The sequence below is a fragment of the Diaphorina citri genome, unplaced genomic scaffold, assembly GCF_000475195.1.
Source record: "Diaphorina citri unplaced genomic scaffold, Diaci psyllid genome assembly version 1.1 scaffold1785, whole genome shotgun sequence".
NCBI lineage: Eukaryota > Metazoa > Arthropoda > Insecta > Hemiptera > Psyllidae > Diaphorina > Diaphorina citri.
The window spans coordinates 36,713-59,714 of record NW_007379211.1 but is presented as its reverse complement, the minus strand read 5'-3'; the positions used below and the strand labels follow the sequence as shown (position 1 = coordinate 59,714).

General features: G+C 39.0%; 1 protein-coding gene across 1 annotated transcript; it reads right to left on the bottom strand.

Moving 5' to 3' along the window:
* Positions 1–223: 223 nt before the first annotated feature.
* Positions 224–15,171, bottom strand: LOC103517231 (leishmanolysin-like peptidase). The gene is made up of 12 exons (XM_026829400.1): positions 15,154–15,171; positions 14,214–14,297; positions 10,144–10,322; positions 9,741–9,889; positions 9,600–9,651; positions 8,671–8,849; positions 7,699–7,933; positions 6,499–6,631; positions 5,310–5,469; positions 2,204–2,370; positions 1,749–1,868; positions 224–397 (listed from the first exon to the last, which is right to left on the bottom strand). Exons 2-12 carry the CDS (start codon positions 14,250–14,252, stop codon positions 227–229), a joined length of 1,584 nt encoding a protein of 527 aa, XP_026685201.1. The 5' UTR covers positions 14,253–14,297; positions 15,154–15,171; the 3' UTR covers positions 224–226.
* Positions 15,172–23,002: the final 7,831 nt, after the last annotated feature.

The window sequence follows — 23,002 nt, the reverse complement described above, 5'->3', positions numbered from 1 at the left end:
ACTCCATTGTCGAGCTTGTAATCTGTGGGAGAAAGGAATGTGGAGTTTAAATGATGACCATTTTACAAAGGGCCTTACTCCGGGAATCAAATCATACGTATAGGATACTATTACCCTCAAATCACTCTATCACAGTGTATACCTAATGCTTTAGGTATATGGGATGACGCCTTACACTCTATCACAGTGTATACCTACCTATGTATTAGGTATATGGGATAACGCCTTACACTCTATCACATGAGAGTGCTAATAATGAGATCAGTATAGAGAGCCACAGTATACCAGCGCCTAGTGAGGTACCAGCACAACGTAATGTATCCCTATGATAAGATTCAGAGCTTGGGATCTTGCTGAGAGGCTGCTTGCAATACTCGCCATTGGCTTTGAAATAGTCCTGAAGGAAGAGAGAAATGTACGGAGGATTAGAGAAAACGTCTTAAAAAAAAAAAAAAGTTGAATAGAGGGAGCTGTAACTGCTAAGGTCTTATCGTCCCGAAAGCAAAGAGAGAAGGAAGACAGGATAGGAGAAATCCTGCCGTTCCGAGACCGAACCTTATCCCCGTTCAGGATAAAATCCACCCGTGCGGGAATCGAACCCACGACCTATCGCTTACAACGCAGACACGCTACCCTCCAAACGAACTAGGTTGGGGTAGAAAATTTAATTTTGATCCGACTTTATTAGTAAAAGGTAATCCTCCTTTTTTTGCGTTTAACCTAACCCTATAGTAACACTGGTCACTGCTCATTTGTGGCAGCTCCTTTTTGTAGCGATTTTCCATTGACGTGACTTCTGAACAAGTACCAAAAAAGGTAATAAAATAATATAAAATGAAGTTTATGAACATTAAGAATCCAGTGCTAACATATCGGATGGTATGTTGGGCATACATATCGGATGGTATGTTGGGCATATAGGGTAAGGTGATTCGGAGTACCAGGCTACCAGGGTGTCATGTTGCGAATTGACGCTCTGATTAGACAGCACCCGGTCATGGTTACTACACCACCCTTGTGAAGCCAGCCATTAGAATGAATCCTGATGGAGATCTCTTGTAGAGGAGAGTAACAGGTATATGTGTGATTAGCCACCTGGAAATATTCAATAGAGAAGAGAGGGTTATGTTAGAGTTGCAAAAACCAAAAACTTGTAAGGAGGTTCTAAGCTTCACCGTAAATAATGACTTCTTCAGGTTGTATTTTAGATTACAGTAGTCTGGCTGGGGGACAATAATCAGAGATTAGACTAGCTTACTCTACCTGGGGGACAATAAACAGGGAGTAGACCAGCCTGAAATTGCCCTTGCTAACTCTCCCCTATGCTTCAGGTCTAAGTACTGCTGATCTGGCTGTAGGTATTGCACGTGTAGGTTCCGAAACTCAACACATTGTTGCCACTTCTCTCTCTGACATGACGGAAACTGACATGGGGAAACCTCTACATTCACTTATCATCGTGGGAAACATACACCCTGTTGAATCAGAGTTCCTCGCGCAATATTCTACTCAGGAACTCACTGGCTGAGACACACTGTATATTGTACTTGAAATAAAACAATTGCATATCAAATCGTCAACCCGAAAACAATTTTTTAAAAATGGTTTATGTCACTATAGTGTTTTGGCACTAAAAACTGACCATCGAAATTTTGACCCGATTACATTACTTTCCTTCCTATAGGATAAGGAAAGTAAAAAGGTAATAAAATAATATAAAATAAAGATGAAATGAAATATCCTCTTACCTGGCAGAGTTGTTCACAAGGTGGGCACACTATAGCACCCTTGTGAAGCCAGCCATTAGAATGAATCCTGATGGAGATCTCTTGTAGAGGAGAGTAACAGGTATATGTGTGATTAGCCACCTGTGATAATTAATAGAGAGAGAGAGTTGAGTTAGGAGTTGGCAAACACAAAGCTTGTAAATTCACCGCAAATAATGACTTATTCAGATTTTATCATAGATTACAGTAGTCTGAGGACTTTAAGTGGGAAGATATCAGCATGAAATTTGCCTTACTAAAGAAATAGTAAAGGTTGACCGAAGGCATCCACTCGTAATTTTTTTGTAGCCAAAACCAAATTTGTCAGCCCTCAGCCCAAGGCTGATTGAGAGGCTGACGAAAAACGCCGACCGCGTTTAAACACGGGAAAAGGCGAAGATAAAGATATTTTAGATTACAATTTTGTCGATACTTACAATAATATGTAGTCGTCCACTCTGACACTTGTACTCATAACATCCACTACCCCAGTGTTGCCATTGCCTCACTTGACGACAAGATCTCTCCTCCCACATTTGATTCGTATGATCAAAACACTTGGAATTGTTACCATACACTTCCAGAGCAAAGTTCTTGTCTGGATCTGAGGGGAACAAGAGAGATGCATTAATGGAGCAGTTGCGCTTACTTGGGTCATGTTTCAAAGTCATAGAGCAGGAAAAATGAGGACCAACGGAATTTTTCTTTTTCTTCTACGACTTCTAGAGACCGAGATAAATCGATTTAACAAATACCGATAAATCGTGAACTTTGACGTCACGGCATACGCTCCCGTAGGCGATAGGCGATGACGTCATAATTCATGACTCCCGCTTCGTTTGTTTGTGCGCAAGCAAGCGTTTCTGCGCATTTTGACGTGAAATCTAACGTCACAACTCTTTAAACTTTTTCATTAGAACGGCAGTTAAAAATTGAATTTTTGACCTTTTAAAGTTACTTTTTCGGAGCTTTGACCTCATATTTGTATTTTTCGCAACTTTTTACGTAGGAATCGACCTTTTAATAATAATTATTTTCCCAATTGCAACTCCTCCATTATGTATTTATGTTGGCTAACTTTTATTATTCTTTTCCTTTTTGTAGAGTTCTCATAACTGCTAAGGACCCATCGTCCCGAAAACGAGAACAAACTTATCCGTTTAGGATAAAATCCGCCCCAGGCGGGAAACCAACTCGCGACCTAGCGCTGAACTGTTACATGTACGACATACCTGACAACAAGAATAGAAATCAAATCATGAATCTATGTATTTGTGGTGAAGCAGAGCCTTTTCTTCACTTTTGTTATTATCACAACATGACTCAAATGCCTACTTTGACAGCCTTGTGTGATACCCTCTCAGCCACGGAGACTATGAAGGATAAAACCATAAGTGTGATAAGACCTTGGTAAAAACGATCTTTAAAAAATACGTGGACAAAAAACTTGGTGCGCTGGTATTTGAGTAGTCAATCGGACAGGGACAAAATTTTCTCACTTACTAGGATCCTAGGCTCTAGACTACCGATAACTTACTTCTAGATGTTCCTCTGGAACTTCTACTTCCCCACACATGGTCTTGGCTTCACAGGAATTCTTGCAGTAAGAATGAGGATCTCCTTTCCTGTAGAACACTTGATTGTTTTCACATTTCCTGAAATAACACAGAAAAAGTAACATTTTTTTTTTCTTATTCTTCTTCTTTCTTAAAACTTAATATATAAGGTAGGTACTTCAACAATGCCTAGATTTCATCGTTTTTAACATCCAAGCCAAGAGCCATCTTGGATTCTTTGATGGGGAAAAACTTCTAGAATAAAACGCTTTTTTTTCTGGAATATATAAGTAGACTTTATTAATAAACCATTTGTGCATAAAAAAAATAATAAAAATAAAACGTTGAATAAAACGCTGATTTTTTTCTCATTCTCAAATCAAATTCCTATTTCATTATTACTTCCTGGAATCAAATCAATCTTTTCCCTCTTTCAATTCAGTCAGGAAGAACTTCTCATCCCTTTTTGTTTCAATTTGTAGCAGATACATTATAAAAAACAGATAACTTACTTTTCATTGAGCAAAGGTTTGCCATTGTCTTCCCGAGGTGTGAGGGGATTGCCTTGGGCATCTCTATAGAAAGCAAACAGAGACACAGAGAAGCCTAGAGCATGTAAGATTTCATGCTTAACAGTAGAGAGCAAAATCTCTAACTCCTGAGGTTTGGTGCTGATGCTTTCTGGACATAGGTTGGCGTGACCTGCTATAGGCCTGGAAAAGAAATGAAAATAAATCTTTATTACCTATTGATGATTCTTCTTCTTCCTCCTAGTCTTTTCCTATTAAATAGGGTCGGCGTTTCTTATTAGTCTTTTCCAGGCAGCCCTTTGTGTACCTTATGTGCTGATAATTTTTTCTCACCCAGGTTTTGATTCTCACACTCTTTCCATCTTTTCTTCGGTCTACCTCTCCGAAAAAGGTGTAAATAATACTATTCATGCTGTACGAACAGGTTCAGCTCTGGGACTTACAGTCCAGGGACAATTGGGACTTACCTGTCCAGAGTTGCCATTGCCTCACTTGACGACAAGATCTCTCCTCCCACATCTGATTCGTATGATCAAAACACTTGGAATTGTTACCATACACTTCTAGTGCAAAGTTCTTGTCTGGATCTGTGGGGAACAAGAGAGATGTATTATATCAGTCGCGCTTACTGGGTGATGTTTCAAAGTCATAGAGCAGGAAAAATGAGGACCAACGGAATTTTTCTTTTTCTTCTGCGACTTCTAGATACCGAGATAAATCGATTTAACAAATACCGATAAATCGTGAAGTTTGACGTCACGGCATACGCTCCCGTAGGCGATTCATGACTCCCGCTTCGTTTGTTTGTGCGCAAGCGTTTCTGCGCATTTTGACGTAACATCTGACGTCACAACTCTTTAAACTTTTTCATTAGAACGGCAATTAAAAATTGAATTTTCGACCTTTTAAAGTTACTTTTTCGGAGCTTTGACCTCATATTTGTATTTTTCACAACTTTTTACGTAGGAATCGACCTTTTAATAATAATTATTTTCCCAATTGCAACTCCTCCATTATGTATTTATGTTGGCTAACTTTTACTATTCTTTTCCTTTTTGTAGAGTTCTCATAGAGGGAACTGTAACCGCTAAGGACCCATCGTCCCGAAAACGAGAACAAACTTATCCGTTTAGGATAAAATCCGCCCCAGGCGGGAATCCAACCCGCGACCTGGCGTTTACAAGGCAGACGTGATACGCTCCAAGCTAAGTAGGCTGGTGAGCTGGTGACTTCTGATCAAGTGTGCCGGGCGTTTAGGATAAAATCCGCCCCAGGCGGGAATCCAACCCGCGACCTGGCGTTTACAAGGCAGACGTGATACGCTCCAAGCTAAGCAGGCTGGTGACTTCTGATCAAGTGTGCCGGGAGACGCGCGAACGTCAAGAGTTTAAAGCGACGCCCCGGCCTATATTAACACGAAATAGAGTTTTGAGTTTTTTTTTGTCACTTTTACTTACGAGGATTATTCTCAGGGAAGGTACAATGTGATCCCCTGACTACAATGTTCTTAGCTCTCCATGTGAACTCTTGTATATAGGGACAGAAATCCGCCAGACTAACAGAGCCACCATAGTAAGCCTCTCTACCTCGGACGACGTGAGGAATGGAGTCGAAATTCTGAAACCAAAACAGCAAGTGTTACAGTTAGAAAACTAAATAATTCGACCTGGGTACCTTTGATAGAGAGAACTGTAACTACACAGGTCTTATCGTTACGAAATCGAAAAGAGAGGGAGTACTCTTGAATATAGGGACAGAAATCCGCCAGACTAACAGAGCCACCATAGTAAGCCTCTCTACCTCGGACGACGTGAGGAATGGAGTCAAAATTCTGGAAACAAAACAACAAATGATCGAATTAGAAACTAAAATAAATAATTCGACCTGGTTACCTTTGATAGAGAGAACTGTGACAACAGAGGTCTTATCATTCCGAAATCGAAAAGAGAGGGAGGACAGGATAGGAGAAAGGTAGCCGTTCCGAGAACGAACCTTATATCTCTTTTGAGGATAAAGTTCGCCCCGGGCGGGAATCGATTCCGTGACTTAGCGCTTACAGGGTAGACACGCTACCCTCCAAGTTCTGAGCTAACCAGGCTGGCTTTCAAAATGTTCCATTGGTAAGAAATTGATCTGACAGGATGTATCAACCAGCTAGCCATCGGCGATAGCACGTTGAATACTCGTACACCAGTTGTTCACTGAAGTTGAGCAACGGTCGAAATTCTGGAAACAAAACAACAAATGATCGAATTAGAAACTAAAATAAATAATTCAACCTGGGTACCTTTGATAGAGAGAACTGTGACAACGGAGGTGTTGTCATTCCGAAATCGAAAAGAGAGGGAGGACAGGACACGAGAAAGGTAGCCGTTCCGAGAACGAACCTTATATCTCTGTTGAGGATAAAGTTCGCCCCGGGCGGGAATCGAATCCGTGAGTTAGCGCTTACAGGGTAGACACGCTACCCTCCAAGTTCTAAGCTAACCAGGCTGGCTTTCAAAATGTTCCATTGGTAAGATATTGATCTGACAGGATGTATCAACCAGCTAGCCATCGGCGATAGCACTTTGAATACTCGTACACCAGTTGTTCACTGAAGTTGAGCAACATGGTGCGTGGTTGGTATGCGGATAGTGTACATACCTGATAGAACGGAGGTAAAGGTTGAGCATATTCCACCAAGTTACACAGAGCTACAGAACTCCTATCATCAGTACATTCAGTTTCCAATGGATCTCGCTTTACTTTATCACAGAATGGATGTATAGTAACATTCCTGAAATTATTAACAAAAACAAAATTTGAATATGCTTCAAATGATTGACTGTGGCCAGGCACAATCAAGTCCAAGTTTGTTTGCTTTTTTATAGAGGGAGCTGTAACTGACAAGGTCTTAAAAAGCGAAGAGAGAAGGAAGCCAGGAGAGACGAAAGCCAGCCGTTCCGAGAACGAACCAAATCCCTTCAGGATCTCGGGGTTGATAGTCAGTACTCCTAACCACTCGGCCACAGAGGTGGGCTTCACGCGCCTCCTCTGGAACGAATCATTTTGATCATCAGTTTCTTGATTAAATCTCTTGGTATTGGTATAAGTTGGGCCATCGGCTTTAATTAACGCCCTTTGTCACTGCGACCTGACTAGATCTTTTGTGACATGATTAAATCTAACAGTATCTGAAGTTACACAGAGCTACAGAACTCCTATCATCTGTACATTCAGTTTCCAATGGATCTCGCTTGACTTTATCACAGAATGGATGTATAGTAACATTCCTGAAATTATTAACAAAAACAAAATCTGAATATTTGAATACCTATGCTTCAAATGATTGGCTGTGGCCAGGCACAATCAAGTCCAAGTTTTTTTTTGCTTTTTTATAGTTTTGATAGAGGGAACTGTAACTGCCAAGGTCTTAAAGCGAAGAGAGAAGGAAGACAGGAGAGGAGAAAGCCAGCCGTTCCGAGAACGAACCAAATCCCTTCAGGATAAAATCCGCCTCGAGCGGGAATCGAACCCACGACCTAGGCAGACGTGCTTCCTTCCAAGCTAACTAGGCTGACCCCAAAACGGTAAAGTTGGGTTAGAAAATTTCCGCCCTGGCGGGGATTCGAACCCAGCATCTCGGGGTTGATAGTCAGTACTCCTAACCACTCGGCCACAGAGGTGGGCTTCGCGCGCCTCCTCTGGAACGAATCATTTTGATCATCAGTTTCTTGATTAAATCTCATGGTATTGGTATAAGTAGGGCCATCGGCTTTAATTAACGCCCTTGGTCACTGCGACCTGGTTAGATCTTTTGTGACATGATTAAATCTAACAGTATCTCCACTTATGTTTTCATACCTGGCTCGCTTGGAGTCCATCCAATGTTTACAGCTCCTGGTGACAAACTCACACCCGAGGTTTCTACCCCATGCTAAGGGTTGTGCCATACTATAGTTAGCTGAATACCAGCCTGTATCTTCCATGAGGGCCAGAGTGAGACGGGAATACACGGGGTTCTGAGTGTGAGTCCCGGTCATAGCTTCATTCTCAAACACGCGCTTCTCCCAGTGAGTCAGCGCTGTGCCCTCCTCACCTGAAATTACCGGACATATTGTTGTTTATTTATTTAATAAAATATACTCAATAGAGAACAAAAAAAAATCTAGAATTTAAAATAAATCATATTTACGGTTAGATACACCAGTTTTTACATTATTAAAAATTATAACAATGCTCCATAGGGAGGGTCGTTTTCCTGGGTGAATGAAAAATATAGGTTTCGAGACAAAATATCTTGAAAAATCCGCTCTAGACGGGATTCGAACCCACGACCTAGCGGTTACAAGGCAGGCGCACTTCCCAGGTAACTTGGTTGCAGGAGTTGTGGTTATGAACAGGGTTAGGCTATGCTCGAACCCATATTTTTCTTCTTCTTCTTTTGATAGCCTAGAATAGCGTAACCCAGTAGATAGATAACCAGAGCCTGAGATTTAGTTTATAGGTTAACCCATTGAATGTCTTCTTACTACTTACCTTTTTAACCCATTGAATGTCTCCTTACCTTGATCTTCTAGTTCAGCCCCTTCCAGCGTGGAACAGTTGAAATGTCTCCTCACTTCCTGTACTACTTTAGGCGTAACCATGACTTGTACTGTTTTATTCACCACACCTCCATGTATAGTCCAGTTAGGTCGGAGTATTGTTCGGATAACTTGGTCACTCCATTGTCGAGCTTGTAACTGATGTTTAGGTTAACCCATTGAATGTCTCCTTACCTTGTGGCAGGACTGATGTTTAGGTTAACCCATTGAATGTCTACTTACTACTTACCTTGATCTTCTAGTTCAGCCCCTTCCAGCGTGGAACAGTTGAAATGTCTCCTCACTTCCTGTACTACTTTAGGCGTAACCATGACTTGTACTGTTTTATTCACCACACCTCCATGTATAGTCCAGTTAGGTCGGAGTATTGTACGGATGACTTGGTCACTCCACTGTCGAGCTTGTAGTCTGTGGGAGAAAGGAAAGTAAAGGTCAGTAATAGGTAATGGACATTCAAAATAAGGCCCTATTTATGCTGAAAAAGTCCAAATAGGCGTAAATATAAAAAGAGGCGTAAATATCATGCCCTTGTCAAGGATAACTTAAAATCACAGTAACAACATTGCGTGAAATCGCCCACAAAAAGGCTCGATCAAGCCCATAATTGAGAAAATTCCCTTGATGTTGAATATTTTTTACCAAAATTCATCAATTCATGGTTCGACAAACGGCCCGAGAGTTATAGTGGAAAACAAACAAGAGGAAAAAAATTGTCGGATTGAAACTTGGACCTCATTTCTATACACAAAAGGCCCACTAAGGCTTAAGTGTAGGGGCAACTGCCCCAAAGGATGGGTTAAGCTTTTACAAATCTAGACCTCATTCCATGAAATAACAACAATCAACACATTAAGCTCAATAGTATTTTGGAAGATCTTTAATTAAAGGTAGGCACGTAGGCAGGCAATTGCCTCAAACCAACAGATAACTTACTTTCCTTCGCTATTGATATAGCGTGAGGAAATTTGGGCTAGTCTTCTCCCTGTTTATAGTCCCCTAGCTAGATGCTGATCTACTCTCTGTTTATAGTCCCTCAGCCAGACTATTTGACTCCTGCCGATCCCTGACAGCCAGACTCATTTTGTTAATTCAATAAAATACAGTCCAACGTTATCCTGATATCGCCTAACTATAAGTAATAACAAACAGATAACTTACTTTTCATTGAGCAAAGGTTTTCCATTGTCTTCCCGAGGTGTGAGGGGATTGCCTTGGGCATCTCTATAGAACGCAAACAGAGACACAGAGAAGCATTGAGCAAAGGTTTGCCATTGTCTTCCCGAGGTGTGAGGGGATTGCCTTGGGCATCTCTATAGAACGCAAACAGAGACACAGAGAAACCTAGAGCATGTAAGATTTCATGCTTAACAGTAGAGAGCAGAATCTCTAACTCCTGAGGTTTGGTGCTGATGCTCTCTGGACATAGGTTGGCGTGACCTGCTATAGGCCTGGAATAGAAATGAAAATGAGATTTATTATTTTTTGATTGATTTTTATTTGAGGTCTGAATTTTATAATTGTTCTAGACAATTTAGAATCCTATACTAATAAATTCAGCTGGAACTTATTCTGTCCGTCTGGGGTCAGTAGGGACCTAAGTAGGGACTTACCTGTCCAGTGCTGCTTCCTGTTGACAATGTGCTGCATATGCTACAGTCAGACCCTTATGACATCTCTCTGTCTAGGGATAGTAGGGACTTACCTGTCCAGTGCTGCTTCCTGTTGACAATGTGCTGCATATGCTACAGTCAGACCCTTATGACATCTCTCTGTCTCCATGGCAGACACGTAGAATATAAAGTCTGCCCCCTCTATACCCGGCCCTGGGTAGGGGGACACGATACCACAGTCCATGCCTGAACTGTTACATGTACGACATACCTGACAACAAGAATAGAAATCAAATCATGAATCTATGTATTTGTGGTGAAGCAGAGCCTTTTCTCCACTTTTGTTATTATCACGACATGACTCAAATGCCTATTTTGACAGCCTTGTGTGATACCCTCTCAGCCACGGACCCACGGAGGCTATGAAGGATAAAACCATATTAAGCTACGGTCGTAGTAGAGTAGAATTCGCAAAGGTTGGTCCACACTACGTCGTTTCATAATGTGAGCAGGTTCAATGTGGACGGGATGTAAAATCTGAAACATAACAACATTACGATATGATATTAAGCCGTGTCCATACTGTGGTCGATCCACATTTCTGTGAGCAAAAGGTAGAAATGGCGATGATGATCATGTTCCCCAAATAAACTTTGAAAACGGGATACCATCATGTCAAGTACGAATTAATACGAAGAATATTTGCATTTTCACTGCAATTTCCCAATTTAGTCCTGAGGATGGTATCATAAGATGCTGAATCGAATCATGTTGACTCTTTTCCATCAATAAAGTTGTATGCGTAATAGTGAAGACCTATTTTTTTTTATTCTTAAAATTAATGTTTGCCAAATTTCTTAAAATCGGAGTCAAGCCCGAACAGTCTCCGGACATTCTCACAGATGAATAATCACTTCAACATGATCGGAGTCAAGCCCGAACAGTCTCCGGACATTCTCACAGATGAGTAATCACTTCAACATGAGATGGTAGACCAGGACCTAGGATAGTTCACTGTACAAGCCATCAGCTTACCACATACAAAGAAAGTATCCTATGTGGGAATCTTCTCTGAACAATGTCAAGAGAAAACAGTTCAGAATAAAGTAGCAGATACCATACATACCTATACAGTCATCTCTTAACCACCGATTAAGTATCTATTATCTAGCCATCAACTTTTCCCCATAGAAAACAAAATCTCGAGACAGGTAAATCGCGCGAGGTAATTGTGTTTAATTGATTTGCAATAATTAACGCCACTGTGACAACATGTTATGTGTTATAGACATGCTATGGCACGGACCTCACTTTCATTTTAATCATAATCAATTACCTACTTGGCCATATACATCTTCTCATGTGCCGTACTTATTCCAAACAGCATAGCGCATCGCTTGATCTTTGAATAAGTTCTAAAAGTTAATGCGATGATTTTGCATTCAGTTAACTGTTTGTTCACCATAACTCTCTGACCGTTTGTACGATTTTGTTGAAATTTGACGGACATGTTCAACACATAACAGAAAATTGTTCATTGAGATTTGGGTCTGATCTGACCGTTGGGCGCCCATTAGCGGCTCTCTCTTTCTGAATGAGTTCCACAGTACACTAAACCACCAGTATTTCCTTGTTTGCCCCCCCCCCATGGAACTTGATTGCTCCATACATTGTTGTTATGAGGAAGCACCTGGGTTCTCTAACAATATTACAATGGAGATATTAATCATGATAGCATTGATAATGGACATGAGTATACATTGTTATCAAATGAGATAACATGGAGTAAGAGATGAGTCAGAGAGGTTCTCGGTCTACTGTAGACAAAGGCTTAAATAGCGTTCATTTTCAACTTTAACCTAAGGAACCAGCTGGTTAGGTGAATGAACCAAGTAAGATTTACCTCGACGATTTAGCATTTATGTAAGTAGTTTTTGTCTGTAATTCTATTTGTTTGTCAGTTTATTTCAACATAACTCACGAAGGATTGGTCGAAATTTGATGAAATTTAGTAAACTCTTTCAACATGTGACGGAAATTGGGGAAACCGGGGCTGATGCGGGAGAACCTTGGGAGCATTTTTTCCGAGCGAGTTCTATTATATGAGCTCATTAGGTACCTCGTATCTGAAAAAAATTACACAAAGTTACTCCCAACAATGAACGAAGGAAGTGTATTACATGTTTTAACGCGACAATTTTGTGTATGTATTTGTTCCTTTCCCTCCCACAAACCTCTGTCATTGATCAATCATTTATAGGATTTAAGGTTTAAGGCCCAATTCATCCATTACATCTTCACTATGAGATTTTGAATTTCTGATGAATTGATGCGTGTATAACCTGAAAGATACTTCCGTAGAGAAGAGGAAAAGTGAAAACTGATGGCACCCAAGTTACAACCGAGTTATTTTTCTTTCACTCATCAATATCTCACGCATAGACCTAGGATGAGATGAGGCATAACACGGATTTCTAGGTTTTATATGTTCCTACCTAAGTGACGAGTTTACTGGTTACCTATTACCTAGTTAGTAGGTAATGTTAAGCATGATGGGTTTGGTACCTGTGACAGTAATGTTCAGGTTACTGATTAAGGTAATCAAGCGCGTAAACCTAAGTAGGTAGGTAGCTATTTGTCACCTGACCATGGAAATGAAATTTCCAACAAAAGTACACCACTAAACATCTGTCACCTGACCATGGAAATTTCATTTCGAACAAAAGTACACCACTAAACATCATGCAAACTAAAGGGGGATTAGGGAAAATTTCATTTCGTTGTTGAACAAAATGCAAATGAAATATTCATATCTCTTAGTAGATAGATACGTACATAGTGAGTGATGCCTGTCCTAAGTCTACATAATGCATAAATAGACAGTTTGTTTTCATGAGTAACATCAACTTGTAAAACAAAAAAAAAGTTTTAATTTTCCCCTATTGATATCAAAAGAAATAAATTATCAACACGAAAATTTGAAAATAAAAATTTTCTCATAATTTTGAGGCATCCGCTAAAGACATAAAAAAAGCAAAACTCTTGCGATAAACCGCGGTCCCCTGATTGGGAAGCACTCGTTTATAATGAGCTCTTACAACAACAACAACAACAACAACAACAACAACAACAACAACAACAACACCACCAACAACAACACCACCAACAACAACAACAACAACAACAACAACAACAACACCAACACCAACAACAACAACAACAACAACAACAACAACAACAACAACACCACCAACAACAACACCACCAACACCAACACCAACACCAACAACACCAACAACAACACCAACAACAACACCAACAACAACACCAACAAAAAACACCAACAAAAAACACCAACAACAACACCAACAACAACACCAACAACAACACCAACAACAACAACACCAACAACAACACCAACAACAACACCAACAAAAACACCAACAAAAAACACCAACAAAAAACACCAACAACAACACCAACAAAATCTCGGAACGGCTGGCTTTCTCCTATCCTGTCTTCCTTTTCTCTTCGATTTCGGGACGATAAGACCATAGCAGTTACAGGTCCCTCTGTCAAACCTCTTTAAAAAAAAAATGAATAATCTACTAATTAGTTATTTAAATATTAATATTTCATTTCATACACAACTTGAAAACTTTTCCCAAGCCGATACTGAAAACTTAAACTTGAACATACATATTACATGAAGTTAGGTAGGTATAAATAGATAGATAGAGAGAGAGAAACATTGAATGGAATGAGGTGAGAGAGAGGAAGGGAGAGAGAAAAATCAGAGAATGAGATAGATATTAAGAAAGAGAGAGGAGGAGGAGAGAAAGAGAGAGGAGGAGAGAAAGAAACCTCTTTAAAAAAAATAATCTACTAATTAGTTATTTTAATATTAATATTTCATTTCATACACAAATTAAAAACTTTTCTCAAGCCGATTCTGAAAACTTAAACTTGAACATACATATTAAATGATGTTAGGTATAAATATATAGATAGAGAGAGAGAGAAACATTGAATGGAATGAGGTGAGAGAGAGGGAGGGAGAGAGAAAAATCAGAGAATGAGATAGATAAGAAAGAGAGAGGAGGAGGAGGAGAGAAAGAGACAGACAGAAAGGGAGGGAGGGAGGGAGAGAGAGACAGACTTACCTGTTGAGTCGTATCACCTTCTCTGTCTTGCGTACCATGAGGGCCTGTTCCCAGAAATGTACTGCCTCAGGTAATACTGTGTTCTGAAATTATATAACGAGAGAGATAAAATACATATTTAACGAGGAAAATAGAGATCACCTTCTCTGTCTTGCGTACCATGAGGGCCTGTTCCCAGAAATGTACTGCCTCAGGTAATACTGTGTTCTGAAATTATATAACGAAGTAAATAGAGAGAGATAAAATACATATTTAATGAGGAAAATAGAAAGGAATAATCTTTTCACGAGAAAACGGCTCGACCGATTTTGATGAAAATTTTTGTGGTTGTTAAGAAAAGTACTCCGGGTGACATAGGCTACTTGAAATTTTGATTCAAAATGGCGGCGGTTCAAAGTTATGCCTATTATGCTGCTCTGTGGGACATGTCAGGGAGCGCGTATCGCGACAGTGTGTGTGATGGGTGTGTGGTGTGTGTGTGGTGGGTGGGTGGTGTATGTGTATGTGTGTGTGTGTGGTGTGTGTGTATGTGTGTGTGTGTGGTGTGTGTGTGGTGTGTGGTGGGTAGGTGTGGTGGGTGGTTGGTGTGTGATGGGTGTGTGTGGTGTGGATGGGTGTGGGTGTGAGTGTGGCTGTGTGTGGTATGTAGTGGGATGGGTGTGGTGTGTGTGGTGGGATGTGTGATGGGTGTGGTATGTGTGTGTGTGGTGGTGGTCCCGTACAAAGGACGGGTCAACCACTAGTATGTACATACATAAATAAAGAGGATTTAGCGCAAAATAAAGATGAGAGCAGCAATAGTATGTTAAACAACATTGTGCTGAGAACTAACAAACAAGGAACAGACCAGCGAAACTTTTGATAATCTTCCTAAGTCGGGATTCGAACCCCAGTACCCTCGGTTGTGAGTCCTATGCTACTGGGAGTGTTGCTACTTACATTGATGAGTTGAAACTTTTCAGCGTCCAGTCTGTAACAGAAGAAATGAAATAAAATTGAGATATTTTTTTATCAAACTTTGCCTATTTTACCCTTTTATCATTTTCCTGTGAATCTGAATAGGAAGAAAGTTAGGTATTTGTTTAGTAAAGTAATTTTGTTTTTTCTTCTTTTTTTGTATTTTCCGAGAATGTTGCAGTAAACTTTCAATTCCATATTCCATCAGATAGTACCGAGGAAAAAGCAGAAAAAAAGGAATATAATAAAGCAGACACAACAAACAGTGTTATGTAAGAGAGAGATTAATTATGATTAATAATAGAGGAATATAGAAACAGAAAAGAGAAGGAAGGAGGAAGAGGGAAGGATTTAATAAAAGCGTAGGAGTGAGAGGATGAAATAGGAAGAAAATATACGTTCACTGTACAAGCCATCAGCTTACCACATACAAAGAAAGTATCCTATGTGGGAATCTTCTCTGAACAATGTCAAGAGAAAACAGTTTAGAACAAAGTAGCAGATACCATACATACCTATACATTCATCTCTTAACCACCGATTAAAGTATCTATTATCTAGCCATTAACTTTTCTCCATAGAAAAGAGAGAGAGAGAGAGAGAGGGAGGGAGGGAGAGAGAGAGAGAGAGAGAGCTTATATTGAATTTTATGACTGATATTTTATTGTTGCCCTGGGCGATGGAATGAATAAATAAAATAAAAATTATAATATAAATAAATAGCAATTTTTTATGTTGGAGAAATATAATTTGTGAAAAAAGGGGGATTTTAAAAAAAGCTATTAAAAAATCGTGAATCAGGTGGACAAATTTGGCATATTTGGCCCAATGTACCCAAACTTCCAAAAAGACAAATTAACAGTAGGTATCTGAAAAAAAAAGTAAGTAGGTATCTGAAAAAAAAAGTAAGTAGGTACCTACCTATCTGAAAAAAAATTACACAAAGTTACTCCCAACAATGAACGAAGGAAGTGTATTACATGTTTTAACGCGATAATTTTGTTTGTGTATTTGTTCCTTTCCCTCCCACAAACCGCTGTCATTGATCAATCATTTATAGGATTTAAGGTTTAAGGCCCAATTTAAAATTAACAGTAGGTATCTGAAAAAAAAAGTAAGTAGGTAGGTATCTGGAAAAAAAAGTAAGTAGGTACCTATCTGAAAAAAAATTACACATTACATGTTTTAACGCGACAATTTTGTTTATGTATTTGTTCCTTTCCCTCCCACAAACCGCTGTCATTGATCAATCATTTATAGGATTTAAGGTTTAAGGCCCAATTTGTCCATTACATCTTCACTATGAGATTTTGAATTTCTGATGAATTGATGCGTGTACAACCTGAAAGATACTTCCGTAGAGAAGAGGAAAAGTGAAAACTGATGGCACCCAAGTTACAACCGAGTTATTTTTCTTTCACTCATCAATATCTCACGCATAGACCTAGGATGAGATGAGGCATAACACGGATTTCTAGATTATATAGGTTCCTACCTAAGTGACGAGTTTACTGGTTACCTATTTATTACCTAGTTTATTTTTTTATTTATTTAACCTTTTGCGTACAGAATCAATTTCATCAGAATCGCTCATACGGTAGGATTCATGTCCTACATGAACCTTAAGCGTTGTTGTTACAGTCGGATGTAAACAAAACATTTTTTTCAAATACGGTAGGATTCATGTGAGACATGAAACCTCCGAAAAGCGATTTGTGGTAGGCTTCATGTCACACATGAAATTGTTCCCTCGCTTTTAATTTATTTTCTTTTTTTTCCTAGTTGAGATAGAAACATCTGGTTTTTTTTGTCTTCTTCGGAAATCTTCGGACTATAATTCCGAATGCTTTGAAATCATAATAAACAAACATCGGCTTTTCAGTCTGCATTTGAAAGGAGCAAAAGATACACAAGTTCCTAGGCACGTCCTACCGTAACGCCTCCTATCTGTAAAAATCAAGCCGACCGTAGCGAGTAAATCTGTAGCTTCATGCTGGACATGAATCCTACCGTATCGCCAGATTTAAGTTATATTTCTCCTACCATAATGGCGGAACCATGATTTCATGTGACACATGAATCTGTCCGCAAAAGGTTAATATACCTTATTTATACTGTCGGCTAAGACTAAAAGTCCCATTATGCCAACAGTTTAAAACAGGCCTCATTTATTTACATCAAACAAAGTACATACATAGGTTTAACAATGAAAAGGATGGAGAAAAATATAAATAGTTAGTAGTTAATGTTAAGCATGATGGGTTTGGTACCTGTGACAGTAATGTTCAAGTTACTGATTAAGGTAATCAAGCGCGTAAACCTAAGTAGGTAGGTAGCTATCTGTCACCTGACCATGGAAATTTCATTCCCTATACGTTATGATTATTATTATTATTATGCATTATGTAAACTTAGGACAGGTATCACTCACTATGTACGTATCTATCTACTAAGTAATAAGAATATTTCATTTGCATTTTGTTCAACAACGAAATGAAATTTTCCCTAATCTCCCTTTAGTTTGCATGATGTTTAGTGGTGTACTTTTGTTGGAAATTTCATTTCCATGGTCAGGTGACAGATAGCTACCTACCTACTTAGGTTTACGCGCTTGATTACCTTAATCAGTAACCTGAACATTAGGTACCAAACCCATCATGCTTAACATTACCTACTAACTAGGTAATAGGTAACCAGTAAACTCGTCACTTAGGTAGGAACCTATAAAACCTAGAAATCCGTGTTATGCCTCATCTCATCCTACTTTTCCCCATAGAAAACAAAATCTCGAGACAGGTAAATCGCGCGAGGTAATTGTGTTTAATTGATTTGCAATAATTAACGCCACTGTCACATGCTCTGTGTTATGGACATGCTATGGCACGGACCTCACTTTCATTTTGCTTTCTGTTTTCATATAGGGGGAGGGCACACGCATCAGTCTTTTCGTTTGTACAATGATGTCTACGATATAATGATCTACCCTTTATCGTACGGTTTTCTTTATTTTTCTCGTGTACCTAGTTTTGTTTTCTTTTTACACCTGCTCGAACGCGAAGGTCTAAATAGGACGCCATTTTGAGAACCAGAAAAGTCTTGGTACTCTTGGAAGTTACCTATTGGTAATTTGGTACTTGTAAGAAGTACGAGTAATTTTTAATGTGTTTGTTTACTTAAAGGACCTCCTTTAGCGGCTAGTGACAGGCAAGGGCAGGCAATCCGAGTCTTTTCCTTAAAGATTGAAATATGTATAGGTAAAGGCAAATATCATACTCGGTATACGAGTATTTTAGGAAATATGGTTTTCTTGTTGACGCCATTTTGAGAACCAGAAAAGTCTTGGTACTCTTGGAAGTTACCTATTGGTAATTTGGTACTTGTAAGAAGTACGAGTAATTTTAAATGTGTTTGTTTACTTAAAGTCTTAAAGGACCTCCTTTAGCGGCTAGTGACAGGCAAGGGCAGGCAATTCGAGTCTTTTCCTTAAAGATTGAAATATGTTTAGGTAAAGGCAAATATCATACTCGGTACGAGTATTTTAGGAAATATGGTTTTCTTGTCTTCATGCTTTTTAAAAACACATCTACAAGATTATTACAAGGGTAGCTTTCTAGTTTCTCCAATATCGCATTTTTTTCTGCATCTTCAAAAATTTGACACCTCAATTCCTGTTATTACAAACGTTTTCATCTTCTAACAAAAAGCCTCGCTCGGGTGTTGCAATGCTTCAAATCTTCAATCAATCAAATCGGAGGCAATTAAAAACCACTATTGAGATATCAAAGTCTGTGCAACCGGGCGACAATCCCCAAACCATTAACGATTTAACCCCTTTTAGGGGCCGTTTCCTCTTTCAGGTTCAGAGATTAATAGAGTTGTCTCAATTTTTTTTGCAGAGATAATTATTACATCATTGGCGGCATTTTCGCTATGAAAGGGTACAAATGAAGTGTTCGGTGTTAAAAGAGATGATAATTAGAAGACATTAAGAACTACTGGATTGTAATTAGCCGCTCTTTGATGTTCGGGGTACGTGCTAGATAAGGATCACGTGGATTTGGTCCTTGAGCCAACAGAGTGATGATATCCGGTGTTATATCCTTTTCCGAAAAATAAAAGGCTTGGAAACACCTCAAATATTAAACGTTTTAGAACACCAAGATCAAATTCATTAGAACTTTCAATATTTTGTTGTTCAAAATTGTTGTATGAAAATTGACAATGAAGCAAGCTGTTCATGAATTTTACATTGGTGGAGACGCCAAGCGCACCATGTTTAATATATGTAGGTATGTCTCGGTGTAGCTAGAGTTTCATTGAGCCAGAGTTGGTTCGGTGTGTCTACCTTGAAAATTTGAACGGTATCACTATAAGTATAATGAAATACAGGAGTTAGCGAAATAAAACCTGGAAATAGACGTACCTATAATCATTTTCAATAGCTTCCCACGGCTCACAATTTTCGAGCTTTCAATCCGTGTCCATATAAGTAACTACTTAATCATCAACAATGACAATGATAATCATGTTGTAATCTTTTCGTTAGGTGTTCCTCATGCGTTCATCTGAATTGTGAATATGTGATTTAGAACTATGCTACATACAATGCTAGATTATTACAATAAGGTACAGTAAGATACCCATACCCAGCCCAAATACAAAACTCCAGAGGAGCACCTTCAGTCTCGAATTATAAGATGAGGGGGTGGTGCCCTCATGATAAACGTAGAGTCGTGACTGATTATATACCCCGGAGCACTAAGGGGGTTTGGTAGCCATCAGTGGAGGAGGTTGAATAGATCAGTTGCGCTTACTTGGGTGATGTTTCAAAGTCATATAGCAGGAAAAATGAGGAAGGACCAACAGAATTTTTCTTTTTCTTCTACGACTTCTAGATCCCGAGATAAATCGATTAAAAAAATGCCGGTAAATCGTGAACTTTGACGTCACGGCATACGCTCCCGTAGGCGATGACGTCACATCAAATGTCCCGAGCAAAGCTCCCTCGCAGGCAACGCATTAATGTGTTTGTGCGCATACGCTTGCATAGTGGCACTACCTAACGGACGAAAAAACCACTGCGTAAAGTCTGACGTCCCGCATATTTGAACTCTTTCATTAGAACGGAAAACAGAAATTGATTTTTTGACCTTTTTCAGTTATTTTTTCGGAGTTTTGACATCAAATGTGGATTTTCCCAACTTTTACATAGGAATCGACCATTTATTTATAATTTTAACCCATTTGCAACTGCTCCATTCGACACCCTGTATACAGATGGTACGTACAGTAGGAACGTGTGGCTGTATAACTACATATATTACCTACTGCAGCCGTTCCCAACCGAGATAAATCGATTAAAAAAATGCCGGTAAATCGTGAACTTTGACGTCACGGCATACGCTCCCGTAGGCGATGACGTCATAATTCATTACTCCCGTTTCGTTTGTTTGTGCGCAAGCGTTTCTGCGCATTTTGACGTGAAGTCTGACGTCACAACTCTTTAAACTTTTTAAGTTACTTTTTTGGAGTTTTGACCTCAGATTTGGATTTTTCACAACTTTTTACGTAGGAATCGACCTTTTATTAAAAAATTTTACCAATTGCAACTCCTCCATTGTGTCAGGATATCCCAGATGGTCCTTGGAAAAGTTTAGTCAGATTACATCAAGTTTGGCAATCTTGATTTGTCAGCCTATAGTGCTTCCTGCTTCCTCTCTTCTCCATCCCCCACCCCCCCTCTCTCAAATCCTCTTACACCTTATATATCCACCCTAACTTTATTTATTTATTTTATATTAAATAATACCTACCTTATTTATACTGTCGACTAAGACTAAAAAGTCCCATTAAGCCAACAGCTTAAAGTCTCGTTTATGAACACCAAAAATAAATACAAACATAGGTTTTGACATTAAAAAAGATGTAAAAAGTTAAATAACATATATATAAAAAAAAAGTTATGAATGGTAATGGCTAACAAAGAGGTTGCCCCACTAAAGTCTTCTTTGGTCTTCCTCTCTTCTCTTACCCACACGTACCTCTCATCTCTCCTCTCCACGTGCCCAAACCATCTCAGCATCAAGTGATGTACAAGAGACCGTCATAGCCAAGGTTCGAACCCACACCCTCCACACTACACCACTAGACTGTACCATTGTTTACCACACGATCAATATACTGGCAATTATAAATGTTGGTACAGACCAGTATATTATTATGAAGAACTTGAACACCTCAAGGTTAATGCATTCTGATTTAAAATCATATCCGAAAGAACCAAATTAGCAAAACATATTATTCTCGTTTGTTTTTTTGTAAGTTTAATAATCTATAATAATCTATGTTTTCAATGTTGAACTGAAGATGATTTACAAACTTCGGTGTTTGGGAAGAACTGATTTATCTGAAGATGGTGTAGGTAGGTACCTAGGTGAAAATTTCAATGTTATTCAACTCGATGTCGAAGGGCAAGAGACCAATAAATTTTGAGGATAAAAAAGAAGAAAAAAGTCAACATATAAAGAAAATTTGCTCATTTCGACAAACTTTCAGGATTTGCACAATTTTGGACTATACCTATCTAGTTATGTATGCTAAAGCATATAATCACAATATCAATGTTCTCATCATGCTAAACCCTATATCCTATATCTATCTATATACTCTTCATTATAACTCGCCTGAAGTTATCTGAATTCATTGGTTCGCCAATATTATATTTCGCTGATTTATTGCACAATGACCACCATGACGCAATAATGAGAACAGCCTTTAATTTATTTATTACAACAAAAAAGTACCTCGAAACAGCTTATGCCTTACTTCAAGGCATTACTTTAAAAGAATGTCTTTTACATTCATGCCTATTGTCTATTCTAAAAACAGAAAAGTTTGATTAGAAAACTTTCCGTTACGGAAAATTCAAATCCACAGCCCCATGTTTCATACATACTAACACACAACCACACAGATGACTATTTTTCTGCCTCCACCTCCAACAAAATTGCCTGACTTGGCGAGTGTTAAATATTGAGGTGTTGAGGTAAATATCAAGCTTGAACTTTCTGGATCTGGGAACTTTCACAAACAAGAGTCACCTACGCTAAAACTTTACCCTACGCCTTTATTCTCTGAAATGAAAACTTCGTTAGGTACTCTTCGGCTTTCACAGACCAGGAGGGTCTTTAGCTAAACTTCGTTATTATTAAACTTATTATAAAAGTTTAGCAGATTTGAAGCTGCAAGTTGTACGACGTATATAAAAGTTGACGGTGAGCGAAAATCAGGTAGGATTTCTAGGTACTTGGTCAAGAATACCTAGAAATCTATTATTACATTTATGAAAGCACCTAATAATATTATTATACCCAAGTCCTCAGAAGAGAGCATCATCTAATCAAATCTAATGTCTACAGCTTAGGTCTCAGTAGTGCAGCAGTTCCATACACATTAGAACTGCAGTTCGAACCCAGCAGGGACATAAAATCACCGTGTCAGAGGAAGGCTCTAAGATTAAGTTCTCGTACAAAATGGAAATCGGATTTGACCCTCGGGACGTAACTCGTAGCTCCCAGAGATTGATAATTCCTTAAGGTGTGTCTAGTTATCCACACATAATCGATCGATGTCTAACTGAACCGTCCACATTGCCTCGACAATATAAATTCACCTCGTCGATCGACAATGTTTGGACACACCTTTACACCTTGATAACTGAAAATCCAAGGTTTCCAGACTAGTCATAAAAAATAGAAATGCAAAATATTGCTGACTTCACAAAAAACCGGTCACAGAAGTTTTTCTGTGTTTTTTTGTGGGAAATCGAGCA

What these genes read in the sequence shown, in the direction of transcription:
- LOC103517231 (XM_026829400.1), bottom strand. Translation starts at nt 14,252, where the DNA reads ATGGTACGCAAGACAGAGAAGGTGATACGACTCAACAGG. An exon ending in ATGGACTCCAAGCGAGCCAG is followed by an intron (nt 6,632 to 7,698) that starts GTATGAAAACAT and finishes TAATAATTTCAG; the next exon opens with GAATGTTACTATACATCCAT. An exon ending in CTTTACCTCCGTTCTATCAG is followed by an intron (nt 5,470 to 6,498) that starts GTATGTACACTA and finishes TTTTGGTTTCAG; the next exon opens with AATTTCGACTCCATTCCTCA.